This window comes from Polypterus senegalus, chromosome 7 (assembly GCF_016835505.1).
Source record: "Polypterus senegalus isolate Bchr_013 chromosome 7, ASM1683550v1, whole genome shotgun sequence".
Lineage (NCBI taxonomy): Eukaryota > Metazoa > Chordata > Cladistia > Polypteriformes > Polypteridae > Polypterus > Polypterus senegalus.
The window spans coordinates 64726579-64748958 of record NC_053160.1 but is presented as its reverse complement, the minus strand read 5'-3'; the positions used below and the strand labels follow the sequence as shown (position 1 = coordinate 64748958).

The 22380-nt window shown below is 38.3% G+C and overlaps 1 protein-coding gene across 3 annotated transcripts in view; it reads left to right on the top strand.

Moving 5' to 3' along the window:
• LOC120532609 (interleukin-6 receptor subunit beta-like) overlaps positions 1–22380 on the top strand; it is a 77346-nt gene that overhangs the window by 34159 nt on the left and 20807 nt on the right. For all 3 annotated transcript variants that reach the window (XM_039758759.1, XM_039758758.1, XM_039758761.1), the window contains 5 exons: positions 8175–8340; positions 10384–10466; positions 11039–11249; positions 14567–14743; positions 19519–19620. In XM_039758759.1, coding sequence (XP_039614693.1) covers positions 8175–8340; positions 10384–10466; positions 11039–11249; positions 14567–14743; positions 19519–19620 — 739 coding nt within the window. The remainder of the gene's footprint in view (positions 1–8174; positions 8341–10383; positions 10467–11038; positions 11250–14566; positions 14744–19518; positions 19621–22380) is intronic.

Sequence of the window (22380 nt, the reverse complement as noted above, 5' to 3'; positions counted from 1 at the left end):
GAGGCAGGGCAGCAAATTATTCAATTATTTGGATGTGCATTTGCTTTTCTTTAACAATTGGGCCAAAATACTTTCCAACAGTCCAAACCATCATCAGTAGTAGTATTAGTATTGTCAAGCATACAGAGTATAGTGAAATTCTTACTTGCATGTCCAACCAACTAACATGCAAGGTGTCGCCACCCTGTGACACCATGATAAACAAGAATATATTCAAATAACAGGGAAAACAAGAATTTGGGACCAGGAAAAGCAGAGGCTGAAAGCACAAACTTGTTACATGAAAATATTTCAAGGGGCCTACCAGGGAACCAAACAAGTTGTGTATTGTAGACTTGAAATCAGGTCTGGTAGATCTGAGTATCATAGTAGTCAGCTATGTTATGTCCTGTCTCCTTCAGAAGTTTCTAGAGGTCAATGTTATAATAGTTTGCAGATGCTGCATCTTTTCACAGTATTTGGATTATATCAAATTGCTCCACATTGCCATTCCAGTCTTGGCATCTTTTGTGAGTTAAGATTAGACCAAGCGTCGATGCTGTTTTTGTGCACTTTTGCAAGTCCCTTGTGGAGATGATCACAGATGGGCTTATTGCATTGAGTGGCTAATCAAAGTCAGAAGACAAGTTATCTGATGATAAATAACAAGCGTAAGTACTGTGTGGAGATATGGAATATGGCAGCCTGTGCTAGTGTATGCTCACGTATTTAGGTTTGTATGCTTTCTGCTGAATGGTGCCGGGATGAGCCCTGCTAGTGAGTCTACAGTATATTCCATGGATTTGCTGCAGAAGAGCTTTGTTTTCTGCAAAAATTAAGCTTAGAAACTTCTCACTCATGTTTTCTTTACCAAGAAAACAGACATGGTGAACCTTGGCTGCTGAATGTGGATTCTTTTGTGTTCGGTTATGTCTGCAATTGAAGCACTCATGACGCCTTTATACAATGCCTTTACTATTGTAATTGTATTGCAAATAATTATTATATGAAAAATATACACATTGCACATTTGCAAGTCTTATATGTTTTTATTCTTTACTGGTAATCTCTGTGTTTCTTTGCATTCAACGACCTTGAAAGTGTTATGAAAGGCATTATATAACACTGAATGGAGCAGGACTGAAATAAGAAATGGCAGGACCGTCACAAACAGCACTGCCTAACAATACTAGTTTCAGGTGTTCAAATTCTGGTCCAGTCACTGTTGATGTGGCATTAGAATAGAAAATGGAAAGGGTGTGGATAAGCAGAGAAGGCACTAAGTTTTCTTGGAAATGTGCTACTAATAAAATTGTAAATTTGGATATAATATAATACTGTGCTAAAAAAGAAAACGATTCTGACAATGTTAAAGACAAAGAGATTGAGAATGACATTTTATAGTGTATAGTGTATAGTGGTCCAGATCTAATTATGCCATTTTCATTACACTATAACTTATTAAGTTTGTTACATAGAAAATCACCCGAAAAATCATGGACCATCGAGAACTGACGACATGAAGAATTACCTTCGCGTTGGAATTGTCCCCGCATAAATCAAAGCCATCCAGAGGATCTGGATATGCATAATTAGATCTGGACCACCCTGTACACTATATTTCAGTGCTTCTCAAAGCATATAACAAAATTAAAAAGTATTATGAAAAAACTGTACATTATGGAGACATGTCAGTACATTGGCTAGCACTGCTGCTGCAGCAGGTCAAGGGGACTGGGGTCCAATCCCACTCATTCAATATGAGGTTTGCATGTTCTCCCCATACCTATCTGTTTTCTTTTTGTCCTCCTTCTTCCATGGGTTTCTTCCAATATTCAATGAAATGCAGTTTAGGTTAAGCAGTGGTTATAATCTGGCTCAATTTGAATGAATGTTCCTTGAGTTGGACTAGTGCTCTGTCCAAGGTTTATCCTTGATTGTGCCCGTTGTTACTGGGGTGGTCTGCAGCTTTTGTTGACCCTGAAATTAACAAAGTTAGTCACAAAATTGAGAAATGCAATTATTAATAATTATAATATAATTAATAATTAATAATTATTACAAAAAACACATTGTACATTGCTAGTTTGGTGTGCTTTCCCTTATGTTTATATTACAATGTCTATAAAAAGTATTGACCCCCTCCCTTGGAAGTTTCCATATTTTATTATTATACAAAATTTTATCATAGTGGTTTTAATTTGGATTTTTTGACACAGATCATCAAAGTGAAAACTGATTTCTGCAAAGTGGTCTAAATTAATTAATATCCATCCATCCATCCATCCATACTCTTCCGCTTATCCAAAACACAAAATAATTGATCATATATGCATTCAGCTCCTTCAAGTCAGTGTTTAATACTGTAGATGCACTTTTGGATGCCATGACTGTGTGCACAGGTCTCTATGCAGCTTTGCACATCTGGACGCTGACATTTTTCCCTCTTTCTTTTGTGCAAAACTCCTAAAGCTCTGTCATGTTGCATGAGGGAACAGCTTTTTTCAAATCCAATCACACATTCTCAGTAGAATGGAAATCTGGACTCTGTCTTGGCCACTCCAGAACATTAACATTGTTGTTTATAAGCCATTCCTATGTAGCTTTGGCTTTATGACACAGGTCGTCTTGCTGGAAAACAAATGTTCTCCCAAGGCATAGATTTCTTTTAGACTACATCAGGTTTTCCTCTTGTATTTTCCTGTATTTTGTGGCATTCATTTTAATCTCACAAGTCTTTCAGGGCCTGCTGCAGAGAAGCATCCCCACAGCATGATGCTACCATCTTTATGCTTCATGATGGGGATGGTGTGTTTCTGAAAATGTGCATTGTTCAAAAATTGTGTTTAGCCTAGAACCATAATTTCAATTTTGGTCTCATTAGACCATAGAACTTTCTTCCAGCTTAATTCAGAGTCTCCCATGTACCTTCTGGCAAACTCTAGCCGAGATGTCATGTTTGTTTTTTTATCCACTCTACCTTGTAACTCATTCAGAGTTATCATAGTCCTCTTGGTGGCCTCACATACTAGTCTTTTTCTTGCACAATCACTCACTTGTTTGTGGTGGATGACCTGCTCTAGGCATATTAACAGTCTTTCATTCTCTTTCCATTTCTTATGGATTGATTTAACTGAACTCCAAAGGATAGTCAGTGACTTGATTTTGAAATTTTCTTGTCTCCAGGCTGTCACTTGCGTTTTTCAATCACTGTTTCAAATAGATGCTTGAAGTGTGCTATTGTCTCATTGTTTACATTAAGCCGTGATGTACTGACTCACCACAAGTTGAAACTTCCATATAAGAGGAATTAAGATTACAATCAGTTAAGACCCTTGGACTGTAGACAGGCGATCTTCATTGAACCAGTGATGTGACTTTAATAACCAATGGCACATTTACTTGTGTCTTATTAATAGGGTTGAATACTTTTCTTTTTTTACATGTGCCACACCGAGATGTTGCATGTCCTTGTAGCTCCAGGTACATCTTGTAAAATGCCTAAGTTAAGTGGCTTGTAGGAGGGATCGCCTAGCTCCTAGTACAACTAGTAAAATAGGTTACATGACAGAGTACGACGAACAACACATGGTGTTAATCACCATGTTTCTCAGGAGCTGAAGAAGCTATACCATGGCCTTCAAGCCAGGGTGAAGATAAAGGGTAGGAGATGAAGATACAAGCCTTTTCTTCTATTGATTCTCATGGGGAATGTCTACTCTTTGCTTAATAAGTGTGAGGAGCTGGAGGCAGGTGTTTCGTGAGTGCAGTCTAATGTGTTTTATAGAGACGTGGCTAACGAACAACATTCTGGATTCCTGGGTGGATCAGCCTGGCTTCACCATGGTACGAGTGGACAGAGATGTGAGAGCGAATGGAAAAGAAAGAGGTGTGGGACTAGCAGTGTTTATGAACAATAGATGGTGTAACCCTTGACACATAACTGTGCAGGAGAAGATTTGATGTCGGAATATTGAGCTCTAGGCAGTCGGTCTTATACCTTATTACTGTTTGTACCAAGGGAATTTTCTTACATTGTCGCCATTGTTGTTTACATTCCTCTGTAGGCAAGGCCCGGAGTGGAATATGATGTCACACACAGAATGATGGCTCTGAGGCTAAGGATTTGCGCTGGTATCCCGAAAGTTGCGGTTCAAATCCCTGTTACTGCCAAAAGAGATCCTACTCTGCTGGGCCCTTGAGTAAGGCTCTTAACCTGCAATTGCTCCAGGGGCGCTGTACAATGGCTGACCCTGCGCTCTGACCCCAAGGGGTATGCGAAAACAAACAAATTCCTAATACAAGATATTGTATAAGACGAAATAAAGAAAAAAAAAAAGATTGCAGACTCAACACCCTGACGCTTTTAATGTTATATCTGGGGATTTCAATCATGTCAACATTTCCTGCCACTTGACTGGTTTTATACAGTATGTTGATTGTTCCATGAGGAAAAATAAAACACTGGACTTATGTTATACCAACATTAAGGAAGTTTGCAGTACTTCTGCATTGCAATCACTTGGGCAATCAAACTACAATCTGATTTGTCTGAGGCCAGTATACAAACCCTATGTGATTAGGCAGCCTGTAACTATCTGATCATTCACAAAGTGGACACCTGAGGCCAGAGTGTTTTGAGTGTACAGATTAGAATATACTGCTGGAGTCACAGGAGAATAGTACAGACATGGATATTGACAGGGCACCTGTTTGCACATTAGATGCATGCATTACTGCAGGGATATTGTTGTACCAGCAAAAACTGTTTGGTGCTCCCCAACAATAAATCTTGGATTACCAATACCATCAAAAAACTCCTTAACCAAAAAAAGATGGCTATCAGGACAAGTGACAGGTAGTAGCTTTAGCTGGTACAGCAAACACAAAGCAGAGATTAAAGCAGGCAAAAATGGACAATAAAGAAAAATTGCAGTTGAGGCTACAAAACAACAACATTAAAGAGGTGTGGTGTGGAATGAAGACCATTACTGCATATAAGAGATGAGGAGCCATGCAACAATAGGTGATGAGGATAAGGCCAATGAGTTTAACCTGTTTTACAACAGGTGTCCAGCACCAGCTTGGTGTCACAGAATGGGTCACCTGTTACCTCTCCCACCATTACAGAAGAAGATTTTGCTCCTCAGCATTGCTGCACCCCTGGCATATTGCTGCAACATCTGCTATATCGAGATGCATTCCCTTGTTCTTCACAACAGATGAGGTGAAGGTGCAGTAGAAGAGGCTATCCCCTTGAAAGGCAGCTAGTTCGGATGGTTTGTGTCCCAGAATGTTGAAGGAGTGTGCAGATCAACTTGCTGAGCCTCTATGCATATTGTTCAGCTGGAGTCTTCAAGGTGGGAGGATACCAGCTCTGTGCAAAACATCATGTTTGGGTGACCGACTGAAATAAATGACAACAGACTTGTGGCCCTCACATCATACATCATGAAGACACTGGAGAGGCTGCTTCTGCATCACCCCAGACTACAAGTCCAGCATGAACTGGATCCCCTACAGTTTGCATACCAAGAGCACCTTTGTGTTGAGGATGCAGTCCTCTACATGCTATACCGGACTCACTCCTTTTTGGATGAACTAGGTGGTTATGTGAAGATTATGTTTTTTTGAATTTTCGAGTGCATTGAACACCATACACCCCTCTATTCTTAAGTATAAATTGGAAAGGATGGGGGTGGCTTCTACCTTCCTCTCCTGGATTCATAATTACCTGACTGGATGACTGCAGTTTGTCAAACTGGGGAACTGTGTCTTCTGGGATGGTATTGAACAACATTGAGGCCCCACAAGGGACTGTTCGGACCCCTTTCCTGTTCACATTATACTCAGCAGACTTTAAATATTAGGCAGGCTTTTGCCTCATTCAGAGTTACTATGATGATACAGCAGTTGTGGCATGTGTAAAAAATGGGCAGAAAGGGGAATATAGGGATCTGATTTGAGCTCTCAGTGGCTGGAGTAGTAAGAACTACCTGGTTCTGAACACAACGAAGACCCAGGGGATGATTGTGGATTTCTGCACGTCTAAGCTCCCCCTTCAGTCAATTAACATACGAGGGGAGGACAATTGAGGTGGTGCACGCTTATAAATATCTAGATATCCACCTTGATGACAGACTGGACTGGTCTGTGAACACAGATGTCCTCTACAGAAAAATGCAGAGCAGGCTGTTTTTCCTCAGAAGGCTCAGACCATTCAATGTATGTTGTGAAATGCTGTCTGTGTTCTATCAGATAGTTGTTGCCAGTGTCCACTTTGCTGATGTGTGTTGGGGAGGCATTATGACAGATAAGAACACAAAGAGGCTGGACAAGTTGGTGAAGAAGGCTGTCTTGGAGCTGGGTAGAACTGTGGACTCACTGGGAATTGTGGTGGAAAGGTGCATGGAGAGGAAAGTATAGGCCATCCTTGAAAATAGCAGTCACCCTCTCCACAACAGAAAAAGTAAACGTAACAGTTATCTTCTCTCAATCCGCTGTACAACACAACTCTTCAGAAGATCTATCTATCTATCTATCTATCTATCTATCTATCTATCTATCTATCTATCTATCTATCTATCTATCTATCTATCTATCTGTCGGTCTGTCTGTCTGTCTGTCTGTCTGTCTGTCTTATGATTAGTTATTTAGTGTTACATATTTATATATTTATAATAATTTGGACCACTTTGCAGAGATCTTTTTTCACATTGACATTGAAGAGTCTTTTTCTGTTGAGCAGTGTCAAAAATTCTACTTTAATTAATACAACAATATAATGTGAAAATGTCCAATGGGTGAATACTTTTTGTAGGCATTGTAATCATATAAACTACAAATAGATATATATTTCTGGGAATTGCCAAGTAAGGAAGACAGAAATTTAGAGGCAGGCTAATCACGGGGGAAGCAGCACATTTCATTTTGATTAGTGCATTTTAATTAAAAATCTCACTGTACTCTGTGCACATGATATTAAAGGCCCTATAAACCTATAAAGTCAAGCACATAGATGTACTTGTGTACTGAAGATGTATGTTTCATCAAGACCATCATCAACTTTAAGCAGATTTTGTTCTTTCTTTTTTCTCCTTTGTGTCAGGCTGTACCTTTGAGCATTTCTTCAAATGTTTAAGGAACTGCACACAAGAGAGGAAAGAAGACGCTCATCATTAGCTAGGAACTTTCATGTAGTTTATGAATGAATGAGGTGGATTATTTATTTTCAAATCCATTTTATTTTTGTCATTTGAATAAAGTGTAAATAATCAGTTTTTGGGATTCCTTTTTCCTATTATATGGTCACGTAGAGCAGCATCCAGCTCAAGCAAGGGACATCATTGCAACTCATGTCAATCACAATTTCATATAGTGATGCAAGGTTGCAATCAAGTCTTGTCTTTGATGGTACTTTCAAGACCCATTGTTTTATGGTCCAAAGAACAGGGTCTGAGTCCCCCTTGGAGATTCCCAGTTGATCGGATCATCATTGCATTGGGGGGCATCCCCCTTGGTGATTCACAAATGAATGACAGTGCAGTGGGGGGTCCCCTTGAAGAATTGCTGCCGATCGAGGGGAAATCAAGAAAGACTGTCAGAGCAATCATGCAATACAAATGTCAGAGAAAACAAGAGTAATGCTTATTCAACCAGTGGTGACCCACCAAGAACCACTTTGCAGACCACTTGTGACACACTCACATTCAATACAACTGTGACTTGCAACCCAAACTCACAACACTTAACTTTAGGAATCCCAGCCTTAGAGTCATAAATCAACCATACTTGTATGTGTCTGAATGTGGCCAGAAATTGAAGCACCCTGAGATACCCTGCAAAATTACAGGGAGAAAGTTAACATTTAAACTTCAGGTCATGTTTCAAGAAATGAGGAAGAGTGTAGGTCTCTTGAAATACACAACAGTACACTTTATCATCATTTATTGTCAAAAACTTGTCAATATTGACAGATACATGTAAACTGGAAGCGTCACATACAGTATTAGCAGTAGTTGAGCCTAACAGTTCAAATTATTTTGATGATTTTGGGAAACTGAATGGTGTAGGGGCTAAAATTCATAATCATATATGTGGGTTTTCTCTGATGTTGTCTATAGCCCTGACTTAGACTAAACTGTTTTAAATGGCTTGATAATGTTGTCTTAAGTAATATTATCTTCTAACTTCAGGTTGTGCAGTTAATACCTCTTATGGAATCCCAAAGAGAATCGAATTACACAATTGGAGAACTGGAGCCTTTCAACAATTATTCTGTTTCAGTTTCCTGCAAAGGAAACTCACAGATCTACTGGAGTGAATGGGCAGAAGAGAAATCCACAAAGACATTAGAAGATGGTTGGTTTGTTTATATACACAAATTTTAAAAGATTTTAATGCAGAATGAAATAGGAACTGCAGTGGGCTGGCGCCCTGCCCGGGGTTTGTTTCCTGCCTTACACCCTGTGTTGGCTGGGATTGGCTCCAGCAGACCCCCGTGACCCTGTAGTTAGGATATAGCGGGTTGGATAATGGATGGATGGATGAAAGAGGAAACAAGGCTTCTTTTTGTGAATTACTGTATGTTTCCATTCTATGGGTTTAAGTACAGAATCATATTGTAAGCAGCATTTCATCTTTTTTGCTGTTTTTTTTATTTTTGGTCAAAATCACTTTTAATTGTTTCATCATTTTTATTTAATTTTTTATCAAAGCTTTTGGACATATTTGGACAAATTGAATTCTCGAGCCTCAAAATGTACATGAACAACATCAATAGTGGTTTCATCCCCCTAAGAAAACCAAAGCCAACAAAGCTGGAGGCACCAAAGGGGTTTGGTGCTCAAGTAAACAAATAATATAATAGGAAAAGACTAAGAACATTACAAAGATTTAGAAGAGAAGAGGTCATTCATCCCAACAAAACTCACCAGTCCTATCTGCTTAATTCCTCCAAAATAACATCAAGTCAACAAGGTCCCTAAAGTCCTCCTGTCTACTGGTAGCTTATTCCAAGTGTAAAAAAAACTTCCTAATGTTTGTGCAAAATTTACTTTATGGGTTTGGCCTTTGTTTTGTACCGCTTACTGAGCTGGCATGATTCTATTATGTGCTGCAGTCCTAGAGCGGCAGCTAAAAGAGAGAAAGACCACCACAAATACAGGAGCACACCAGCAAAAGCAAAGTTGAGTTACAAGAGACTTGTTATTATTCAGTAAAATAAGGAATTGGACACAACAAACAAACCCCCATATACATAATACTGCTGCAATGCTTCCACCCCCCACATGAGTTACAAAACAAAACATTCAACAACATACACTACTAATACACAAATGTGAGAAACAAAATGAATGAAACCTGAGTCCATTATATATTCATTGTAAAGCATAATCATCTACAGTCTGTTATGGCAAAGGATACACCGAGCTGTACGGAAATGTAATACTACACAGTCCCTTATGCTGGCCCATCAGGTCCTCTCCCGAATGACTTCACTTCATTCATAAGAAAAGGAAAATGATTCTTACAGAAATGAATCCGAGTTCACCTGACTTTTTCCAGCGAGTTGAAAAGCTTTTCCCTCTTGTCGTTTTGGTGGCGTCTGCTTCTCCTTTTAGTTTATTTGGCCCTTCGAGCCAGCTGCTTTCTTCCTCCTGAACCATTGGCAAGTCTTGCACATTCAGCCATTCCACCATTAACAGGACTAGGGAAAGGTGCAAATTGCCAGTGACACCCACGCATATCCATGATAACTGTTGCAGTTTTTAGTTTCAAGTTTGAATTTAATTTTGTTTAGTTAGTGTAATAAATCCTGTATCCATTTGACTATTCTCCTCTGACTTTATGGAAAGGCCTTTAAAATTTCTGCTGTGTGCAAGTAATTGTATTGAACATAGTGCTGGGGACGGTGTAACTGATAGGATGACTCTATGACTTCATAGTTCTTTGACTTGCAGTGAGCAGAATTTCTTACACTGGTGCTGGTAAAGCAGCAATTGAATGACGCCATTTGCTGTGCAAAGACTATTGAAAACTGAACCCCGAAACTTTCAAATATTATTCAAATATTTTCATGCCCTCAGCCTATAATACATGTTATATGGTTCAAATTGAAATCAGTTTCTATTGGACATTATTACATGTTTATATGTTTAATTGGATCAGAAATTAATTTCTTCTTATTAGACTGGGAAAGCATTTTACAAAGGCTGGAATCGTTGAATTTTTCATTAGAACATTATTACTTACATTCATTAGTATTATATTTATCTAAGGAAATTTGAAGTTATAGCTTTTGTGAGGAATTTTACTTTTCAGGTATGTGTTATAGGCTATTAATTTAAGAATTCAAAATCAGAATTCAATTTCAAAATTGTGTTCGAACTTGATATTTTTCAGCTCCAAGGAAAGCAGTGGATGTCTGGCAGTTTACTGAATCTGCAGATGCGGCAGGAAGAAGAAGGGTGCATCTTATATGGAAGGTGAAACGTGGTTCAAGGACCTTGTATATACAGATGAATGCTTTTACTTAACAGACTGTAAGGCAATGGTGGTGTAGATACAATATGAATTGTCATCTACTAAAGAAAGAACCATTAAGTACCACCTAGTTCAGGTAGAAATACTATTTAATATATATCTGTTTTCCACTACAGTATCATGGGGAGCCTACTCCAATAGTATCAGGTGGAAGGCATCCACCAATAATAGATAAGACACTAGTCTGTCTTAGGTCAAGTTCATCCATACACCAGAGCACAGTCATACCTGGAAAATGTAGAACTACCAATAATATACACATAGTTGGACTAATGGATAAAACCAGTACAGTGGATAAACTGCATATGAACAAGACAAGAATGCAGAAGACTCTGCATAAACAGAAAGAGGACCTGAAACTAAAACCTTGATCCATGCAAATGTAACAACGAGCTTTCGATGTGGTGCCACTCATGGATTTTTCAAATACAGATTCAATTAAGTTTGTATATTGTATGTATTAGCCCTACTGGAACCTGTGAACTAATGAGGGCTTTAATGTGTGTGCCTACAGGAACTGGACAGCTCCAGTGCTCAAGGTAACATTCTGGGATACATTGTGAGGTGTAAATCCAAAGAGCACTTCTGTGAAGAGATTCAGGCCGATTGTTGTAACACATCAGTCAGCATAACAGCAGAATCTTACATTTTTGAAGTATTTGCTTACAACTCAGCTGGAAATTCACCTGGTGCAACTCTGCAAATCCCTGAAGAAAACTGGCAAGGTATTTAAATGGAATACATTTAGGAAAAGGTTGCTGCAAGGAGTAGGTTTAAGCAGATTTGTGGCAGATGAAATTTAATGTGAGTAAATGTAAAGTATTACATGTCAGAAGTAAAAATGTTAAATCTATATACACAATGGTTGGTCTAAAATTTAAAAGTACTGTACATCTTATGAAAGGACATAGGAGTCCCAGGACTCATCACTATCCATATCAAGGCAGAACACAGTTGCAATCAAGAAGGCTAATAGGATGTTAGGTTATATATAACAGTGGGAAGAGTAATAGTCTAAGGAGGTAGTGCATAAGATTTATAACGCACTGGTAAGGCCTCATTAAGAGTACTGTGTGTAGTGTCAGTGAGCTATAAAGACATAGTAACACTACAGAAAGTCTAGAAAAGAGTGAGAAGGCTGTTTCCAGCAATGAAAGATATGGGCAATGAAAAAAGGGTTTGAACATTCTCAGTTTCAGCAAATAGAGATTAAGACGTGACATGACTGAAGTGTTTAAAATTATGAAGGAAATTACTACAGTGTATTGAGATTGTTATTTTAAAATGAGTTCAACAAGAACACGGGGACACAGTCTGAAACTTCTTAAAGGTAAATTTCACACAAAAATTTGAAAGTTTTTCTTCACACAAAGAGAGTAGTTCTTAAAGGACATTCAAATCCTGACTTGATGTTATTTTGGAGAAATTAGGTGGATAGGATTAGCAAGCTTTGTTGAAATAAATGGCCTGTTCTCATTAAAAATTTTGTAATTTTCTAATGTATTCATATTTATGGGGTGTAGTAGAGTAGTTAGTACTGCTGCCTCACAGATCCAGCAATGAGAGAAACTCATGTCTAGTTTGTCTCTGTAAGGGCTTTGCACGTTCTCTTTACTGCATGTCTAAATAAGGCGTTTTGTTTCTATGTTCCCAGTGTAAACATGTCAAGTTAATTGCTGAATCCAAGTTATCCAACTGATAGACTTTCACCCACAACAATCTTGAACCAAAATGAGTTAAACAATGTTATATCTGGTTATATTTGTATTGATCATGGAATCTTTTTTTAGAGTTCCTATTAATTAAGCATTTTCTATGCAGATCATTTATTTGCTTTGTGCTGATTGCTGATGAACATCCAATCCTCCATTTTCTGAAGCCTATTTGTCCCCCACAAGATTATGGAATAATAAACAATTTTAAATGTTTATTCAGCATAAATAACTGGACATGATTTGCGTTGCCAATCATGCACATTTATTATTTTTTGTGATTATTTTCATGTCTTTTATCTTGTTAGACACATTTGGTTACACACCTTTTATAAAGCAATACATGAAGCAGTGGACTATGGCTATTTAAAATGAATAAGTGCACTACCCTTGAGAATGAAAAAAGAAAATTGAAGCACTTTGGGCATGGTGCTATATAGTTTAAATCTGTTATTATTATTATTATTAAAATTATTTATATTAGTGGATGTATTATTAATCAGTAATGTGTGCTCAGTAATGAAAAATAAGTAATAAACAATTAGATTTCAAAGAGAAAAAAGTATAAATTGAATAGGTGCCTCTGCATCACTAAGAGTTTGGCAGAGTTGGTCGGGCAAAATGCAGAAAACATAACTTGATATGAAAGCCCTCACTGGCATAATCATTACTCTTAAAATCTGAGGTAATGATGAAGGCTATAATATGTTAACTGGGTAGTTTGGTAGTGCAGTGGTTCTCCACACATCCATGTGTTGTTTTACAAGTATGGCAGTGTCCTCCAACATCCTGAAAATATGCAGTGTCCTCGGTCATAGAAATGGATGAAACACCACCAAGTGTTCCTGACAGTGTCTTCTCCTCATATCCATGTTTTCCCAAAGTGCACCTTCCACCTCTCAATGGTATTTCTATGTGAGGTCACTTTTTCCCGACCATTCATGAGAACAGCTTTGGTGATGCCCTGCTTATCCTGAGTCGGTGAGGCTGTCTGAAAGTCAGTGTCCATGGCTTCACCAAACTCCTTCCACACACAGGTCTTCATTTCAACAGTTTTTACAGCTGCTGCTTTTCTTGACTACTAGTACAGAGAGTTTACTTCTAATATTGCTTCATTATGTAACTGGACAGCAGCCTTCATCATCCCCTTGCAGCTGCTTTCAACTACTAAAGTTTGGAAGAATCCTTTTCAAATTCCAGGTCCACAGCCTTCCTCCAAATGTCAAAACATCTCTCCCTAGTGTGGGACTTAGATTGCCTCTGAACAGAGACACTATCTAGATTTTTCCGGCAAATTCTCAAGATTCTTTTGGGTTTTTTATGTCTGTGGAGCAGGAGTCTCAGCCTTCTGAGTCAGCTTGGCACCTCTCTTTACACAAGGATTTAAAACTATCAGACGTCCATGACTGCAAAGTCAATCATTGGCCTTTTATCAAGGATGTTCTGGTATCAAGTACACTATTGAGAAGCCATTTGGTTAAATATTGTGTTTATTATGGACAATTGATAACCAACACAGCAATCAAATATAGCAGTTCAGACAGTTTAGACAGTTTTCAGATATCTTAGTCAATCCTCTGAAGATGTTCAAAATCAGTAGGTGATACCCTATCAAATGGAATCTAAAGCCACTCATAAAAGACAAAAACTCCTGAATTAGATGCACTGAGCAAACAGTTGTAGTTTCCTGTCTACTACAACAAGACTTATTGAGGCATTTCTCTTGTCCAATGGAACAAATTCCCACTGTACGGCATCCAGCTGAAGGTTTGTAAGTGTCCCCATAGCCGTCCGGAGCCTGTCTTGTGGTAAACTCCAGTGTCGCTGAGAGAATATACAAAATAGAAGTTTGGTTCCAAAGCCAGTGGTATGCATAGACTACCTAGCTTCCAAGCTTTGGCTCCTTACCCAATACAGACATTATGTACTACATTCAAAGGGGTATCAACCATTTCAAAATCTAGTACATCAACATCTGTACCACCCATGCCTATCACAAATCTAGTATCACAGTTAGCCCTCACCCTTTGCCTTTGCTGAGGTGGGATCTAGCAGTTCTCTAGCAAAAATTTACTTAGACTTTTTATAGTCTTGCAGGATCACACTTTACTAATGAGATGTCACCATATAGTTCAATGGAAACAATTTGATTCTTCATTTGCCACTGCACTAACCTTTAATGTTTAAATCTCCATGTTGTCCTTGTTTCTGATAGTTTTTCAATACTAATCTTTTTCTGAGCTTTATGGCTCAAAGCAGGTTGAGAAAAGGGAAGATAATAAGTTGCTGGTTCTCTAAGCATTTTTATCACTTTCCTTGTTTTGCTCTAGACATTACCTCTTCAAAAGAAGTATGGGCTTTTCCAGAAAATCAGTCTTTCTGGGTTAATTGGACGGCACCTGATGAGTCTACAGTATCTGAATATGTGGTAGAGTGGTGTGTTGATACTGAGCCCTGCATCAGAGACTGGCAACATGTGAAGAACTCAACAGCATCATTTCTTCAAGGTGGTACTTTGTCTTTGTCTTTGATTAGATTGAATCCTATGTGTGAAGAAGCTGAGTTCTTTAAGGGAGCACAAAGTAAACTTAAAAGCAAGAGGGAGGCCTTTATCCTGCCCTGACCACTTTTTAATGTGTGTAGTATGCCACACTGTTTAGAGGACATTCTCTCTAATAGTCAATTGTATTAAAAAAGGAGAAGACTGTCCACCTTTTAGTGTTGAGAGTAAGGAGCTCTCACCTTCAAGTCTAAGTGCTAAACTGGAAAGTTCATTAGCAGCAAAAACAGGTCACTAATTAGGAAAAAGGTTAGAATGAAACCCTGCAGCCACTGCGGTCCTCCAGGACCAGAGTTGGGTACCCCTGATTTAGACATTAAATTTACATTAATAAAAAATAATTCTACTTTTCTCTGGAGGGGAAAGTGCTTAGGATGAGTTTGGTTATGTGCTTTATTTATGACCACCAATAGATTTTGAAGGCAAGACCATATAGTTGGAGCCCCTGACTCCCATACTGGATTGCATTTGACTCCAAAACTGTCATCCACCAGCAGTTCTATAAAGTTTAAAGTTGAAAATTAAGCTGGAAAATGGCCCTGTAGAAAAGAAATTATATGGCTGGACCTCTGGAGAAAGGAGTGCCAATGGGGGGCAGGAATGATGCTTCTTCATACTGGATAATCCAAACTCTACCCAACACTCAACTTGATGGAGTAAAGCTAAATTATATATGGGAGACAAATTATGTCCTTTTTCGATTTCGAAGCAGCAGTAGAATCAGGTTCAAAAGTCAAATCTCTTACTCTTTCATTATCATGGTTTTGCTCCAATCCCACTGTCTGTATTTTTAGTTTTTCATCTAGATTTAGGAACTTAACTAGCCATATTTTTCCAGTAAGATTTGAAAGAACAAATTTACATTTGGCATGAATGATTTGGGATGTGCTTTCAGGATTCAATTTCTATGATTAATATATAATTTGAATCTTCTGCCTTAAATGTGAGTTTGGCACCATCCTGGTAAAATATTTGGATTTTTGGAAACCTTCGTGGCTGGCCACTTCATTTACATAAAGTGCCATGCCATACAACCATTCTATGGTTCCCAATAACCACAGTGGTTGCACAAATGGCAGACATGAATTCACAACAAATTGAAAATTGTGAAAAATCACCAGGGAAAGGAAATAAAATGTCGGAAAGAGACAAGTACCTGGTTTGAAGACGTTAAAGAAAAGAAAAGTGAATGTTTTTTATTAATAGCACAACTTCAGATATTGCTGTGTTTACATGATCATTCTCTGGTTTTCGTCCCACACCCCTAATGTCAGTGCAGGGGAAATCTGCAGCCCTGAAGTAGTTCTGTGTGTGGATCGCGGTATAGGCATGAGTAGGCCCTGCAATGGATGCTGCCTTGTCCAGTGCTGCTTCCTCCCTTCTGCCCATTGTTGCCTTGGTAGAGTTTCACTCCTGGTGATCATGAATTGGACTAAATGTATTGAGGAATATTATGTTATTTTATCTTAGGTTATATAAGTTCAAGCTAAAAAAAAAAGTGTGTGTGATTTTCCACTGCAGAACAGCACCCTAATATACACATTCAATATTGTAGAATACTCTTGTAAAAGTTGTGCTCTGTGATCAAAGCCATGGGAATGCAGTGCCTAGTAAAAGTGTTCATACTCTTCTTGTTTTCAAGTAATGCTTTTAAATCTTTCTTACAAAACCTCACTACAATTGCTGCATGCTTGCATACTAAAGAATTAACATTTTAAAACTCTGATGGACTAAGGGAATAAAACCTATTTAGTTCTGAGTAGAGTTGGATGTGTGGAGACCTAAGCCATGTCTTCAGAATTCTGAGTAACCTCAATAAAACTGATCCAGCAACATCCCTTCAAAGAGTTAATCACATACTTGAGGACACCCAGTGGAAAAATGCATTTAAGACAGAAGCCAGGAAGCACATGTTTAAACAAAGGGTCATGGGAATCACGAACAAACTACCAGAGTCATTAAGTTGCAGCAGAAGCTTTTAAAAACATCTGGATGAGATACTAGGACACTGTACTGTAGCTGTTAGTTAACCAAAAGATGTTGATGGGCTGTTCTTGCTAAATTAGGGCTTTGTCAACAAATACCTCAGAATAAACAGTAAAGCTAGAGGCTGGCGAAAGATACAGACGGACCTGTTATAACCCAGCAGGATCTGAGGGTCAGATTACTTTTCCAAGACCTTACATAAGTTTTGAAATAGTATACAGTGACAGATTGGGGGCACTGTCATCCCCTTGAACCCTCAGACTAGACACCAGACACCAGGTAAAAGTCCAATAATTGACTTTATTATAGCAATACAGTGCATAAAGCACTCTCCTCTCCACAATATTCAAAAATAAACACAATCCTACAATAATAAACAATACTCCACTCCCAGACACGTTGTCATCCTGCCACCCAGCTCAGCTCCACGTCTGGGATCTCCCACAGTCCTTTTATAGTCTGTGACCCGGAAGCGCTTCTGAATCCCTGTCCATGTGACTTTTCAGATCAAAAGTCTTCTTTTCATCCCGGAAGTACGTCATTCCTCCTGACGTACTTCCGGGTTATAGGGCACGTAACAGTCTTTGGGCCTCCCTGCAGCGTCCTCTAGGGGCCCCTATAGTATCCAGCAGGTCTGTGAAAATTCTATTGTCCATAATTCCCTGCTAGCATTCGGGGCACCACTGTGCTGCAGGGAAAGCTCCACCTGGCGGCCTGGGTGTATTGGCCGGGATGACTGGACGGCCATAGTCCACAATACTTAGACACAACAATTTGACTATAAAGATTAAGAACTCTGCATACACACAGTTTGAATCACATTCTTTTAAAAAGGCTAGCAAGATGCTGAGTATTATAACAGTTTCACCTACATTAGTTTCCTGTTTCCAGAATGCATTATGAAACATTTTAATTTTTGCTTAACAAATAGACCATGGGGACACATTTTTCAACCATCGGGACCCCTTCTGAACATCTTACAACAAATTTATGAGAAGTTTAAACTGGGCCTGGGATTGGCTGGTGTGTATTGTGATCACACGGAGATGCTCTTTAGCTGGCCAAAAATATATAATGATCCAGAGACTCCAGTCCAGTAAAAATGGATTTATTGATGAAAAAATGTTTTCAGGGATATACAGGGACTGAAGTTTATTAAAAAAAGGAAAACAACAAGCCCTAAGCCACTCAGGGGCCTGACTCCATAATATATAATATGTCATCATTTGCCTACCTTCCTTCTCCCTTTCCCTTCTCTCAGCCATTGCACTGATATTTCCTTCTCTTCCTACTACTCCTCCATCTCTTTTTACAGGTAAGCCTTTGCCTCCACCTCACTCCCAACTCCAAGCTCACCTGACTTGAGCTTGGCCATTTGGCCATGGCCTTGGAAGTGGTCTTGTGCGGCACTTTAAAAGATACGGGTATCTTTTAAAGTGCCGCACAAGACCACTTCCAAGGCCATGGCCAAATGGTCATCCAAAGGTTCTAAGTCATTCCTGACCCCTTAGGAGGCATGCACCATCTTCCAAGCAAGAATACATTTGGCTGGACCACAGCTGCAGTATCTAGCTGCTTCTGTGTAGCCTGGATGACTAATGGATAATCCTCTAACCACCTCCAATACGGCAGATTGTTCCTTGGCTGCATGTCTGGACAGTGGTCCAGTATAACTCCTGCACATATCCTTGCCTCCCCATCAGGGTAGTGTTCTAAACCAACTCCCACGAGACCCAATGGCCACCTCTCCAGGTGGTGGTCCAGTTCACCTCCTGGACAGCCTCCTATCCAGGCAGTGGTTCATATGAACTCTCGGATAAACCAGTTATCTTCCTTCCAGGAAGGGGACCAGACCAGCTCTTAGATGGAAGGAAAAAATATAAACCTTGCAGTGTTCCATAACAACCTTCTGTCCTTCACAGTGTACAAAACTTAACAGACAAATCTGAATGAAAGTAAGAAAATGTTCTGTTGTAGTATATGATGTGGTAGCAACTAAATACTAAAATTGAATCCATTCTAGTGTCATGGGTAGCTGGTGCTTATTGTGACTGCGTTAGGGATAAAGTAAGAACCAGCCATGGAAAGGCCACCTGTCTTTTGCAGGAAACACTCACAGACAGTCAGCTTGGAATTGTTTGTGTATTATTATATTTTATGTCAGGATCATATTCATTATTCAATATTATTTAGATAGATAGATAGATAGATAGAACTTTCTTACATCTTGCCTGAAGAAGGGGCCTGAGTTGTCTCGAAAGCTTGCATATTGTAATCTTTCTAGTTAGCCAATAAAAGGTGTCATTTTGCTTGACGTCTCACTACTTCGTCCCAAGGGGGAAATTTGACTTTACACAGAAGCTCTTTAAATAAATGTTATACATATTAGGAAGTATTTGAAAAATCTGTGTATCTTTGAATGCTTTCCAAACCTTTGTCCATCACATGGTTGTGGGAGCAACACAAAAGAATACATGAAAAAGCACTAAAATGGAACAGAAAATAAGGAGCTTTACGTTGCATCATTTTATGGTTTAGAACTGAATGCAGAAATTAAAGGTGTGCCACCAACAGCAATTGAGAGTGAGAGTGACATTCAGAGTGTGTTCTCATCAAATTATGAGAAGAAGGGATTTATCTCAGCAGGGTACTTGGGTTTGTATTGGGATAGAAATCATAGGCATGCATTCCTGAGATGTTTATGATATTTAAAATATTTTCATTTCTTTTTTGCAGCAAAATTTCTTCCATTTAAATGTTACAACATATCAGTATATCCAATTTATGAGTCCAGACCTGGGAAACCAAAGACAACTCAGGTGTATCTTAAGGAAGCAGGTAACCATTAAAACTCTCACAAAAAATGTAAACCTTGTATATGAAATTTAAAAATCACTGGGTTCAAGCCATACCTACATATTGTATTGACAGTGCACTTTCACACTTTCAGAATATTTCATGCAGGAATCCCTTATCTTTCCTGAGATGATATACAATATGCAGTATGGTGTTAATGATACCCCTGTACAGTGCCAATTCCAGGTAGATCTTAATAAATGACATGACTCCAAAGGGGACTAAAAAGATTAGTTTCTTGAAGACTGATCAGTCTTGCCATTACTTTACTATTATTATTCATTGTTAGAGGTTGCATGTTAATTATGTGGTTAATTGTTTATTGTTATGTATGTGGGGGATAAGGGTTTGTGTATAATCATTAAATAGTGTGTTTATTATGAACATTTGTTATTTGTTAAAGAAAATATGTTTCAGTTTGCAAAGCATATATAAATACATTATATCAGTACCTACTGAAACTATCATAATTTTTATTATGCAGTGATACAGTAACATTCAAAAGTTTAGGGTCACCCAGAAATGTTTGTGTTTAGATTAAAATTCATACCTTTTATTATCAAGATACCATTAGAGTTTTGTTTCTCAAACTACAGACTCTGATATTCTTTTTCAGTTGTTCTTCTGGGCCTTCCCCTTCTTTTTCTATCCTGGTTTCAGTTCCATTTTGCCCTTTTCTCTCAAAACAGCAATAGACAGCTTTGCATGAAATCTTTGGTTTCTTGGCAGTCTGTCACATGGAATAACCTTCATTCTGCGGATCAACAAGAGACTGACATGGGTTTTTCGAGAAAGCTATTTTATTTATTTAAAAAGCAAAATTCCCTATCTATCTATCTATCTATCTATCTATCTATCTATCTATCTATCTATCTATCTATCTATCTATCTATCTATCTATCTATCTATCTATCTATCTATCTATCTATCTATTTTAGGAATGCCAGTACCTTGCAACCCAAGTGAACAAAATAACAGATTTTATCTGTGCTAATGTCATCACAAGGGTGTCTCTAATAACCAATTAGCATGTAACCAGCACTAATTAAGGATAAGCTAAGGGAGTTTACCATTAGGGCACTGAAGGACCTGCTTCTGAAAATGGGGCTTTGCAGCCATATCTGAATAATAAATTAAAAACCAGTTATTCAAGCAGTAATAGCGATTATAATACACTTGTATCACCAAGGCCATATTTTAAAATCAGTTTAATGATATCTTGATAAAAAAAATGTGTCAGTTTCTATCAAAAACTTGAACATTTCTGAATGATCTCAAACTTTTGAATGGTAATGTGGGATTTTTTCGACCACTTCTAGTTGAACTTGTCTCAAGGTAAGGCCCGTCACATGCCCATTATCAGTTGGTTGCAGTTCCCCATACAATGCATTTGCATTCCAACATTCAGATTTGAGAGTAAAATAAATATTGGACTGAGCTTGTGGTGCTGCAATTCTTCATAATGTGTAGGCAAATTCAAATTTCAGCTCTTGCAATTTGACAATTGTGGTTTCAGTGTGAAATCGATTAATCGTGCAGCACCTAATTTCAATGTAGAGCTTTTCAGCTTCAAGCCCAACAACCCAATGTTGTTGATATCTGCACATTTTATATTCTTTACCGTTTAACAATTTAGATTAAGTATTGAAAAGTGTAATTTAAAAAAAAAAATTCTCTTGGATAAATGATTTTTGGAAAAGGAAGCATCCTGTCACTGAGATTAGTACTGCTGCTTTGTAGATCCAGCATCCTATACTCTCTAAAATAATGGTTCTTTAATGGCATTTTATGATGCTTTACTGAGTTGTGTGGTTCCTAATAGAGCTATTGCTTGACAAAACACCATTTCATTCTGGGATAAGTTCTGGGATGGGTCTTTTGGGAACCAAATATGGTTCCCCTGTGGCATCACTGTGAAGAACCACTCTGGCACCTTTATTTTTAACAGTGTAGGTTTGAGCACTGAACTTAGCCATTCTCAGTGTGGATTTTTCTCTGGCTACTTCAGTTCTTCCTATATGATTAAAGACTTGCATGTTAGCTTAATTGTCAACTCAGAGTTATCTTTATTGTGAGTGAGAGTGTGAGCAGACCCTATAGTAGATTTTTGTCCTGTTTCTTACGTTGTACCCCCTGCTAGGCTCCAGCTCCCCATGACCCTAAATTGGATTAAAGACGCTTGGGGACGTGTATATTTATTTTGTGAATAGTCCAATCTATTTGGCTGATGCTTCTACTTTAAATTTGGACTTTGCTATAGCTGTACTTTATAGTTTATCATTTATTTCACGTTGTGTGAATTTTACATTTTTCTTCAGCTCTCCTTTCTACTTCCCTGGAGTCACAACATAGTGTTCTTTGTGGTGCTGGTGCCACCTAGTGGCCAACTGTGGATATAGTAGGCAGGCAGTAAAGTATAGGGTGGTCCAGATCTAATTATGTATTTTTCATTACGCTATAACTTATTAAGTTTATTACATAGAAAATCACCTGAAAAATCACGGACCATCAAAGTGTGCAAACTGACGACATGAAGACGAACTGGAATCGCCCCTGCATAAATCAAAGTCATCCAGACGATCTGGATCTGCATAATTAGATCTGGACCACCCTGTAGGTATTGTCTTAAAACATTTAATGAAAAATGCATCTATTTGCAATGCTAACTGACTACAAAAATAAATCAAAGACACTATTAAATAAATTAAAAATATGCAACCAAGAAGAAAAGTTACATTTATA